The sequence below is a fragment of the Scyliorhinus torazame genome, chromosome 2 (assembly GCF_047496885.1).
Source record: "Scyliorhinus torazame isolate Kashiwa2021f chromosome 2, sScyTor2.1, whole genome shotgun sequence".
In the NCBI taxonomy this organism is placed as follows: Eukaryota; Metazoa; Chordata; class Chondrichthyes; order Carcharhiniformes; family Scyliorhinidae; genus Scyliorhinus; species Scyliorhinus torazame.
This window is the reverse complement of record NC_092708.1, coordinates 199,852,943-199,865,132: the sequence shown is the minus strand read 5'-3', so window position 1 is coordinate 199,865,132 and position 12,190 is coordinate 199,852,943. Positions and strand designations below refer to the sequence as shown.

The following is a 12,190-nucleotide window of genomic DNA, read 5'->3' as shown; positions in this document are numbered from 1 at the left end:
AGTAAGGCTCTATATATTGCCTAGGAGAGTTTCTTCTGTGATCTGGACCTTTTAACTTTTTTTAATAGTTGTCAGAATGTACAAAGTGCTAGCCGAGAGGTTTCGGCTGTAACAGCAGGGCCGCTACAAGGCCTGTCAAATCTCACTCTTTTAGACCATAAGTTCATTAATTTTGGTATTACAATAGTGATCAATTTAACATTTAAAAATAAAGATACTTTGTGGGTATAAATGGGTTTGTGATGTGTCTCACACCTGGGGCGAAATTCTCCATTATCGGCGCGATGTCCGCCGACCGGCGCCATAAACGGCGCTAATCAGTCCGGCATCGCGCCGCTCCAAAGGTGCGGAATCCTCCGCATCTTGGGGGGCCGAGCCCTAACCTTGCGGGGCTAGGCCCGAGCCGGACTGATTTCCGCCCCGCCAGCTGGCGGAAAAGGCCTTTGGTGCCCCGCCAGCTGGCACGGAAATGACATTGCCGGGCGGCGCATGCGCGGGAGCGTTAGCGGCTGCTCACGGCATCACCGCGCATGCGCTGTGGAGGGAGTCTCTTCCGCCTCCGCCATGGTGGAGACTGTGGCGAAGGCGGAAGGAAAAGAGTGCCCCCACGGCACAGGCCCGCCCGCGGATCGGTGGGCCCCGATCGCGAGCCAGGCCACCGTGGGGGCACCCCCCGGGGCCAGATCGCCCCGCGCCCCCCCCAGGACCCCGGAGCCCGCCCGCGCCGCCTTGTCCCGCCGGTAAGAGAGGCGGTTTAATCCACGCTGGCGGGACAGGCATTCTAGCAGCGGGACTTCGGCCCATTTGGGCCGGAGAATTGTGTGTGTCGGGGGGGGGGGGGGGGGGGGGGGGGGGGTGTGCCGGCACGGCGCGATTCCCGCCCCCGCCGAATCTCCGGTGCCGGAGAATTCGGCAACCGGCGGGGGCGGGATTCACGCCAGCCCCCGGCGATTCTCCGACCCGGCGGGGGAAGGAAAATCTCGCCCCTGATCTTTTGATGTGAATGGTTCTAGTTCAAATTGATAGATGATTCCATGTGTATGAGTACTCATCGGTGTCTCCTGACGTTTATTGCAACTCTGCACACATCCCTTTATTTTCATCCTTCACCATTCATGTAGGGTCAGAAAAATGAATAATCAGAGCTGGCTGGTGTATTGAATTAATAGCGAGGTTTACTGCAGAATTTAGAAGTATTACCAGACAGTTATTCTGCAGGTAATTGTGCCCAAGCAATATATAGAAACATAAAATGATTTACGGCACTGAAGCAGGCCATTCAGCACACCTTGCCCATGCATGCCAAACCGATTTATTCTAATTCCGTCTTCCAGATCGTGGCTTGTAGTCCTGTAGTTATGGCAGTATTTTTCAAACATTTTCTCCCGGGATCCAATTTTGCCAGCTGGCGAACCTTCAGGATGCACTAGATGGCGGGTATAGGCACGATGGCCCGAAGGGCCTCTTTCTGTGCTGTAAAACCCTATGACTCTGTGAAGGTAGAGTGATATTCAAAGTGCAGAGGAGAGACACGAGGTTGATGTCAATGTTTGAATTATGGAAATAAAACAGGATTGCATTTTGCTAGCACCTTCACAACTAGATGAGTACAAAGTTTGCAGCCAATAAAGTACAGTCACTGCTGTAATGTCAGTTTATTCACAGCAAACTCCCACAAACAGCAATGTGATAAAGACCAGATAAGCATGTTTTTTTGTGCGATGTTGATTGGGGGATAAATGTTAGTTAGGACATCAGGGATAACTCCCTGCTCTTATTCAATATAGTCCCATGGAATCTTTTAAATCCACATGAGAAGCAGAGCCTCCATTTAACAGGGTATCTGAGAAACAGGATTTCTAACAGGTCAGCATCCCTGCAGTGGGATGTTGGCCTAGATGCGGAGGTGAACCCACAACCATCTGTCTGATGCAGAGACAAGAGCGTCACCCACTGAGCTACAACTAACACCGAGGAAAGACTACAGAAATTGAGGCATAATAGTCCTGAATCTTAAAGATTAAAGGCAGCATGATAGCACAGTGGATTGTACTGTAGCTTCACAGTGCCAGGGTCCCAGGTTCGATTCCCGGCTTGAGTCACTGTCTGTGTGGAGTCTGCACGTTCTCCCCGTGTCTGCCTGGGTTTCTTCCGGGTGCTCCGGTTTTCTCCCACAGGTCCCGAAAGACAAGCTGTTAGGTCATTTGGACATTCTGAATTCTCCCACAGTGTACCCAAACAGGCACTGGAATGTGGCGACTAGAGGCTTTTCACAGTAACTTCATTGCAGTGTTAATGTAAGCCTACTTGTGACAATAAAGATTATTATTATTATAAAGATAATCATGCAGGGGAAGACAAATTATTTGCTCTTTCCAGACTCGATGGGCTGAATGGACACCTGCACTGTAAATTCTTTGATTCTATGAAAGGACTGGGAAAGATGAATACAGAACACTATTGTAAATTAAACTATGAGAGTAGGATACAGGTTTAAACTCGAAGGCTATTTTGAGGACTGATATCAAGAATTTTTGACTTAATGATGCAAGATTCTTTTTGGGTGGGTGGGGGCAGACAAATGCGGCACTACCTGTAAAGTTCAGAGGATTTTCCTTCGGTAGCTATTGTGAAAAAGACCAAGTGTAATTATTCTGTGCCAGGTTTAATCCGGTAAATTCAGCGAGCTTTGCTGTGGGTCAGAATCGACTCCCAGCCAGAAAGAAAGAAGACGTTTTCCTTCAAACCCTATTGTCCCTCACACATTTTCAACGGATGACTAAACTCTCCAACTTTGTGTTTGTCTTCGCAAAAGTTCCTTCCAACTAGAGGACGTAAAGAGAGAGAGTGTGCATGTGGAGGGCTTGCAGGGTGGGGGTTGGTGCCTGCTCCTCTACAGCAATGGGTACTGAGTGTCTTGGTGTGTGATCCTGAAAAGCTACTCAATTTAAGGTGGCTGATTGAAAGACTCTGGGCGTGATTCTCCGCTCCCTCGGCGGTTGGGAGAATCGCCTGGCGCGCCATTTTTCCCCGCGACGCCGGTCCGACGCCCTCCCGCGATTCACGCAAGCGGCGACAACGTCCCCGTCGAGTTCTGCGCGGCGCATGCCGGAGAATCGCCCGGGATACCCAAAATGGCGATTCTCCGATACACCCGCTATTCTTCGGCCTGGATGGGCCGAGCGGTCTGCCCAAAACGCCGGCTTCCCGCCGGCACCATCCACACCTGGTCGCTGCCGGCGGGAACCGCGCGGGAACGCTGGGGGGGCGGCCTGTGGGGGGGGGGGGGGTGGCGAGGGGGGTTCTTTCACCGGGGTAGGACTCAAAGGGGGTCTGGCCCGCGATCGGTGCCCACCTCTCTGAAGGAGGAACTCCTTCCCTCCCTGCCCCTCAAAATCCATCTGACATCTTCTTGCGGGGCGGCCTCGGGGAGGACGGCAACCACGCATGCGCGGGCTGGCGCCGGCCAACCCGCGCATGCGCGGGTGACGGCAGTTACGCAGCGGATGACGCGGCACCACATTTATGCGGCGCCAATGCCCGGCGCATGCTGACGACGCTGGTTTCACGACACGCACCCCCCCCCCCCCCCCGAGTTTCTCACGGCCCCGATCCTAGCCCATTTTCCGCCCCTCAATCGGTCGAGATCTGGGCCGTTTCGCGCCGTCGTGAACCTCGACAGCGTTCACGACGGCGTGGGCATTTAGTCGCGGGAGCGGAGAATCGCGCCCTCTAATTCAGTGAAAATCAGATTGACTGATGATGATCAGATGTCCTTTTACGCGGCTCCTTATTCGTCTGTGATGGTTCCACATTCAGGTAACTATCATCCTCTAGGTAAAAAACGTAGTCTTGAACTCGCCTCTAGTTCTACCAATTATTTTAAATTCATGCACACAGCTATTGACTTCTGTTAGTGAAAAGAGGTCCTTCCTATCCATTCTATTTAGGATCCTCCTCAATGAAATAACCACTCAGTCCACTGTTCCAAAAATAACAACTACAACATATTTCTTCACCGCTAAAATTCTCCATTCTTGGCAGCATCCTCATAAATCTCTCCTGTGCTCCCTCCAGTGTGATCATATTCCTCCTTTGACCGCGAAGAACAGAACTGTACGCAGTACTGTACCTGTGGTCGAACTAGTATTTCATACAGTGTTAGCATAACCTCTTTGCTCTTGTACCCTAGACCTTGGCCAATGAATGAAAGTCTTCCTGTGCCTTCTTGACTACTTTACCTACCTGTCTTGCTAACTTCAGGGATCTATAGATATACATTTTAATATATCTTGGCCCCCCTAAACTTCACAGAACCCTCATTTATCATGTATTCCAATGGCGTGTTTGAGCTCCTCGAATGCATCATCTTACACCTATATGAATTATATTCCATTCACCACTTTTCTGCCAACCCGACCAGTTCTTTTTTTTTTAATAAACATTTTATTGAGGTATTTTTGGTATGGTGACAACAACAAAATAAACAATATACATGAAACCATAAACATAGTGCAAAAGCCATTTACCTACTCTAATCTAAATACTCTTTTCCGCCCCCCCCTTCCCGTCTGCTGACGATTAATTTCTCGCAAAGAGGTCGACGAACGGTTGCCACTTCCTGGTGAACTCTAACAGTGACCCTCTCAAGGCGAACTTGATTTTCTCCAAACAGAGAAAGCTAGCCATGTCCGATAGCCAGGTCTTCGACTTTGGGGGCTTTGAGTCCCTCCAAGCTAATAGTATCCAGCTCTGGGCTACCAGGGAAGCAAAGGCCAGAACGTCTGCCTCTTCTCCTAGATTCCCGGGTCTTCCGACACCCCGAAAATCGGCACCTCTGGAATCAGCGCCACCCTTGTTTTTAACACCGTGACATGACGTCCACAAACCCCTGCCAAAATCCCCAAAGCTTTGGACATGCCCAAAACATGTGGACATGGTTCGCCGGTCCTCCCACACATTTTGCGCACCTGTCCTCCACCCCAAAGAATCTGCTCATCCGGGTCATTGTCATGTGAGCCCGGTGAACAACCTTAATTGTATCAGGCTGAGCCTGGCACATGTTACTGATGTGTTGACTCTACTCAACGCGTCTGCCCGTAGACCATCCTCTATCTCACCTCCCAGCTCCTCCTCCTACTTGCGCTTCAGCTCCTCGGTCCACTTGCGCTTCAGCTCCTCGGAACCCGACCAGTTCTTTGATAGCTTTCTGCAGTCTACAACTTTCTCTCCACTAAAAATCACACTGTCAATTTTTGTATCAACTGTAAACGTCTTAATCCTGCATGGATATATGATAGTACTGAGCCTTGTAGCACCCCATTGGAAAAAACTTTCCAGTCACAAAAACATCCATTGGCTATAACCTTTTTGCATTCTAGCATTGGGCCAATTTTGGTATCAACTTGCCATTTGCCCTTGAAATCTATGAGCTTTTAATTTTTTGATCAGTCCACGTGTGGGACATTGGTAAGCTTTGCTAAAACCCATCACATGGCACGGTATCACAGTGGTTAGCACTCTTGCTTCACAGCGCCAGCGACCCAAGTTCAATTCCCAGCTTGGTCACTGTGCGGTGTCTGCACGTTCTCCACGTGTCTGCGTGGGTTTCCTCCGAGAGCTCTGGTTTCCTCCCACAAGTCCCGAAAGACGTGCTTATTTGGTGATTTGGACATTCTGAATTCTCCCTCAGTGTACCCGAACAGGCGCCGTAATGTGGTGACGAGAGAATTTTCACAATAACTTCATTGCAGTGTTGCCCTTGATTAATTTGTTCCTCTCTAAATTACAATTTTACCATCTGTCAGAATGTTTTCTAATAATTTTCCCATTATCAAGGTGAGGTTGACTGGCCTGTAATTAGAAGAACTGCCTTTCTCCCCCTTTTTATACACTGAATACTATATTAGCAAGATTGAAGATGATACTCTACAGAGCCCCTGCTTTCATAAGCAGCCTGCGATACATTTCATCTGGGCCTAGTGATTTAGCCACTTTCAAGGATCATAATACCATAGAATTTACAGTGCAGAAGGAGGCCGTTTGGCCATTGGAAAGAGCACCCTACCCAAGACCGCACCTCCACCCTATCCCCGTAACCCAGCAAACCACCCAACCTTTTTTTTTGGACACTAAGGGCAATTTAGCTTGTCCAATCCACCTAACCTGCACATCTTTGGACTGTGGGAGGAAACCGGAGCATCCGGAGGAAACCCACGCAGACATGGGGAGAACGTGCAGACTCCGCACAGACAGTGTCCCAAGCTGGGAATTGAACCTGGACCCTGGGCTAAACAACTTAATATTTTCTTCTTCACTATGCTTCTCTGCTGTACCCATCAGTATCCAAGAGTATTCTTTTTTGGGGGGAAATATTTTCATTAAAACTTTTAAAACAATTTTAATACAAATCCTACTCAAACACAGAATAACAATTAAACTGTAAAGAGTCCCCTCCTCCACCCCCTCTTCTCTTACAACAGTAAAACTTAGTTATTAAGTCTCTTCCCCCCCCCCCCCCCCCCCCCAAACAACTAACAGTGACCAACTCTTTAAAGTTCAATATAAACGGCTGCCATCTGCGGTTAAACCCTTCCACTGACTCTCTCACGATAAACTTAACCTTCTCAAGATGTAAAAACTCCATCAAGTCACCCAGCCACGTCGAGGTTCTTGGCGGTGTAATCGACCTCCAACCCATGAGGATCCAACTCCGTGCTATTAGAGAGGCAAAAGCCAGGAAACTCCGACGCAACTGAAACCCCAAAGATCGCCACCAATGAACAAGGCTCCAACCCAATGTTCAGGATTGCCAACATAGTCTCAAAAAAGAAATCCAAAAGTATTTTTATAACAATTAAAAAGCACAGTATGACTCTAGCAGTTGCTGTTATAAAGCATTTGCACGGTTTCAGCGGACGGTGATTCTTTGTCTCAGTGTGTTGGGTCTGTCCACATTATTGCTTTGCACTGGGGCAAAGTTGAAAATGGATTTGGAGTATTAGAGTATGATGGGATGAAAAGATTGTGTACAGTAATAATATTAATACTCTTTTAGGTTCGAGTCATCCCTTTGGAGTTACAGAGGCTTTTTGCACAGTTATTGCTTGCAGACCAGCTGGCAGCATCGACATCTGACCTAACAGATAGCTTTGGCTGGACAAGTAATGAGGTGTGTTATAAAATGCTGATTATTTCTTTCTTTAATTATTGGATTTATAAAGCGTTTAGAGAAGCAAGTCAATTTCCTTCTCTGTTATATGCTGCTTAAATGGAGAAAAATGCGTGGTCTATATTTTGTTCTCTTCACCCCTTCACTCCGAGGGTAGTGGAAAACAAATTCCCTCCAGAATGCTGTTGAAGCTGGGGGTCAGTTAAATATTTAGAAATAGATTCATGATTTTTTTCTGAGAGTATTAAAGATTGCAGAACTTAGTGGGTAAATGGTACCAAAATAGGTTTGCTATCCTGGTATTCGGCTGTCAGGAAGTGTACTCTGATCTCTTGCTTCCTTGGGAAATAATGTCAACTCCGTTCAGTGCCAAGTCCTGTTCCAATGTCTCCTCAACCCTTTCCCACCACCTTCTCTTAAGGCCTGCAATCCTCCTTTTGCTCCTAAATGTTCCCCATTTTGCCAATACCATCTAGGTTTGGAAAAAATTCCACCAGGAAATAAAATTAATTTTATTGTCACTACTTGGGAGCCACCTGACCAAGAAGATGGGAGGTGATCAGATCTCCCCTTTTTTTTGCTTCTTGAGCCAGCTACAAGCTGACACTGGCTTCAAAATTATTTTGCATCACCACTCATCAGCTGTTGAGTCTAGGATCTGAAATATGGTTATAATGTTTAATTGATAATTCGATCTGTCCCTTTGAAGTCTCTGGCCAAGTACTTCTTACTCCCCAAGTCAATTGGATTTAATTGTACTTTGGTGAGGAAAGTTTGCACATCGTCAGGGGCTTACAAATGTTTCGTTCTATGTTAGACAAAAGAAAAATGCCTTTTTCTTTCTAAAACGTGGAAGAGTAATACCTGGAATGCAATAGGTGCTCTCAAGGGTTTTGGAAGCATAATTGAACTTGTCAAGCATTTCTTGACCAAGGGGCCACCCATGTAACTTATATAGCATTTTTGATATTATGAAGTCCCTTTGGCCATATACTGAACCTAAATTGAACAGTGATACAAGTTAGCAGAAATGACTGAAAGCATGGCTGTATAGCTAGGTTTTCAGGTTGCTTGCAGAGTCGGGAGAAGTTCGGGATGTTCAAGAAATTTGGGCTGAAGTGGTGGAGTAGAGGGAGGCAATGATGCACAGAGAATGCTAGAATCGGAGGATATGAGTTGAAATAATGAACCAAAACCTCCTGAAGAATTTGTGAGCTATAATTTCATGGAATTGAGCAATGAAATGTGTAATGTTGCTTTGTTGCTATTCTGGTGGTATGTTTTCTCTGAAAAATCTTTAAACTGTCATTCATTGATAGACCTTTAGATGATTGGTGGAGTGTGTAATTGAACAGATCAAAATTATTTTACAGGAGACGAGTCAGCATGATGTACAAGAATTAAACCGAATTCTCTTCAGTGCACTTGAAAGCTCTTTAGTTGGAACCTCGGGACATGACCTCATTAACAGACTGTACCATGGAATTGTTGTTAACAAGATTGTTTGTAAGGAGTGCGGCAACATTAGTGAAAGACAGGTATAAAACACTTCATGATTTTTGAATGCCTGCATCATATCACCGCCTAACCTCTGTTCTAAGGAGAACAGTCCCAGCTTCTCCAGTCTCTCCACATAACTGAAATCTACCTGGTACCAATTCCAATAAATCCTTTCTGTTCCCTCTCTTAAGAACTTGATATATTTCTTAAAATATGGTGCCCAGAATTGAACACAGTTCTTCAGCCGAGGCCTAAATAGTGTTTTATACTTCCATTAATAGAGCAACAAACCCTATTTGTTTTCTCAACTTGCCCTGCCAACTTCAAAGATCATAGACCCTCCAGTCTCAACCATGACTCAGTTGATAATACTAGTGACTCTAAGTCAAATAATTCTGGATTCAAGTCTTGGGGACAAAAATCAAGGCTGACATTTCAGTGCAGGACTGAGAGAACTGCATGGTTGAGGCTGCTGTCTTTCAGATGAAATGTTAAATTAAAGCCCCATCTGCTTATCTGGGTGGATGTAAGTGTTTCCCATGCACTGTTTAAAAGATGGGCGTCCCCCCCCCCCCTGGTGTCCTGGACAATATTTATCCCTCAACCAACATCACAAAGAACAGATTATGTGGTTATTATTGTTTTGTGTGTTCCAGCTCCATGTGGGGTTCTTTGTGTGTTTCTATTCTCCCAAAGTAAGCTGCTTGACACTGTAGTTTGTTAAAACCGTTACCCTTTATTTGCAGTGGTTATATACATTCTAAGAACCCTGCATAAATTTGGAACTTATCTTCCTTTCAGATTTCTGTTACTCAGTCATTTGTTATTGCATCATCATTACATCAGCATCTTGTGCTACTGATGTTAATCTATCCCCAAGTCTTTATCGCAATTATTTACATCCTCCTACTTCTCGCCCAAAAGTTTCAGATTTCAGAGGTTTAGTCTCTGAGGCACCTTGACCAATCGGCCTGATCTTGTTCTGATCTCTTTCTGAGGTCGCGGACTTTCTGCACTCACCCTTCACCTGGGTGGCTGCAGAGCTTTATCTTGTTACTTCTACTGTATTTCCATCAGGATCTGAATAGTAAGCCCAAGTTTCTATTTACTTTCTTTCCAAGGATGTTAAGGCATTAGGATTTCACTTTATGATTCTCTGGGCTGTCTCAATCCTGTACGATCTCAATTGTTGGGGCTCTTTCAATTACAGAACTTCCCTTCTGTTGGTCTCTGCCCATATTCTCTCCCTCGGCATCAGTACTGATAATTTCTGCCACAGAGCATGAGACCTATGAGCCTGTTTGTTTCTGTTATTCTTCACACTGTTTTACGCTCTCGTGGTCGTTTAAAGTGATATTGGTTTCTAGTTTCTGCTGCCAAGTTGGAAGCTGTATTCTCAATCTCCTGGAAAAAGAAATCACAGTAAATGTTTGAAGTAAAAATTTTCTATTTGAGGTTGTCCATTTTAGCGGACAGAGTTGAAAATTAGAAGATTATTTAAATGAAGAGACACTGCAGAGTGCTGCAGCACAGGGGGATCTGGGTGTTCTCATACATGAATCATAAAAAGTTAACATTCAGGTACAGCAAGTCATTACAGGAAGGAAACATTTTTGCCATTTGAAAAGCACAGCATTAGTCCTTGCTTTGCTTCGCATGTGCGTAAAGAATTTGTAGGGTACCCTGACCTTAGTTGAGTTCTTGGAACAAGGCAAAAAGGCAACAAGCAATAATTTGGGTGCAATATGTTTACAGAATTTATAATGATTTAATTGATTGATTTGAACAGGAATAAATCATAATAGGCAATAGTAGATTTCAATCCTTGTCTCTTGCAGCTGCCTCGACACCGATGACATTGGCTTCGGTTCTCTCCAATGTTGTCTGTCTGATGTCTTCACTGGCTGCTCCTCCTGTGTGCCGAGATCCTCAAAGTTTCTACTTTTTTACCTGCCCCCTACATGCATGTAGTCTCCTGCCTACGTGTGACCTGGTTACATGAACCCTTGACTAGGTATGGCCTCGCCAACTAACTCCAAACTCACTGGTGATCGTTTTGCGCTGTTTGCTGACCATATGATACATGGGGTCCATGTTTGATGTCAAACCAGCAGGCAGCAACTTTCCGTGAAAATTGCGCATGTTTTTAAAATCATTAACCCTTAGCTCCGTTATAGCTGCAAATAATGCAATCAAATACGATACTAATAGAATTTGCAGTGCAGAAGGAGGCCATTCGGTCCATCGAGTCTGCACCGGACCTTGGAAAGAGCAACCTACCCAAGGTCCACACCTCCACCCTATCCCCATAACCCATCAACCTCACCCAACACTATGGGCAATTTTGGACACTAAGGGCAATTTATCATGGCCAATCCACCTAACCTGCACATCTTTGGACTGGGGGAGGAAACCGGAGCACCCGGAGGAAACCCACGCACACACGGGGAGGATGTGCAGACTCCGCACAGACAGTGACCCAAGCCGGAATCGAACCTGGGACCCTGGAGCTGTGAAGCAATTGTGCTATCCACAATGCTACTGTGCTGCCCCGTATAATGTATAACTTTACCATAAATAATACAAACCTATTAATCAAGCAACTTAGAAATGAATTAAGCAACATATTTGCTACTTATTAAATTTTTCACCCTGTATCACACACATGTACGCACTGCATTGACTGCTGAAATGCTGAGGTCAATTTGGTGATTTGATACAAATGCATTGGTCCACAGTCTTCTTACCAGTCATAGAACGTAAACAAAAGGAAAACCTCCACTCATTTGAAATCGCCTAGGCGGTATTTGCATTTCACTGCAAATCATTACAATTACATGATTCCTTGTTACAAAATATTTTCAGATCTTTTTGTCTTCAGCTACTCCCGCCTTTGTAACGGGGAAGGCAAATGGAATGTTGGCCTTTTTGTGCAAGGGGGTTCGAGTATGAAAGTTGGGAAGTCTTGTTACAACTATATAGGGTGTTGGTAAGTCCATACCTGGAATAATGTATACAATTTTAATCTTATTTTAGGAGGCAATTAGAATCCATAGATTCTAGAATCCCATTCGGCCCATTGAGTCTGCACCGAACCTCTGAAAGACCAACCCACCTAGGCCCACTCCCCTGCTTTATCCCTATAACCCCGTAACCCCACCTAACCTGCACATCTTTGGACTGTGGGAGGAAACCGGAGCACCCGGAGGAAACCCACTCAGACACGGGGAGAACATGCAAACTCCACACAGTCACCCAAGGCCGGAATTGAACCTGGGTCCCTGGCGCTGTGGCAAATTCAAAGAAAGTTCACAAGGTTGATTCCTGGGATGAAAAGATTGCCTTATGAAGAAAGGTTGGCCCTGTATTCATCGGAGTTTAGAAGAATGAAAGGTGATCTTATTTAAATATAAAATATTCTGAGAGGGCTTGATAGGGTAGTTGCTGAGAATATTTCTCCTCATGGGGGAATCTGGAACTAGGGGACACAGTTTAGAAATAAGGTGTCTCCCATTTAAC

General features: G+C 45.7%; 1 protein-coding gene across 3 annotated transcripts in view; it reads left to right on the top strand.

The window, feature by feature from the left end:
• The window catches only part of usp40 (ubiquitin specific peptidase 40), a 199,627-nt gene that overhangs the window by 42,079 nt on the left and 145,358 nt on the right, over positions 1 to 12,190 (top strand). For all 3 annotated transcript variants that reach the window (XM_072482533.1, XM_072482540.1, XM_072482550.1), the window contains 2 exons: positions 7,058 to 7,171; positions 8,545 to 8,709. In XM_072482533.1, coding sequence (XP_072338634.1) covers positions 7,058 to 7,171; positions 8,545 to 8,709 — 279 coding nt within the window. The remainder of the gene's footprint in view (positions 1 to 7,057; positions 7,172 to 8,544; positions 8,710 to 12,190) is intronic.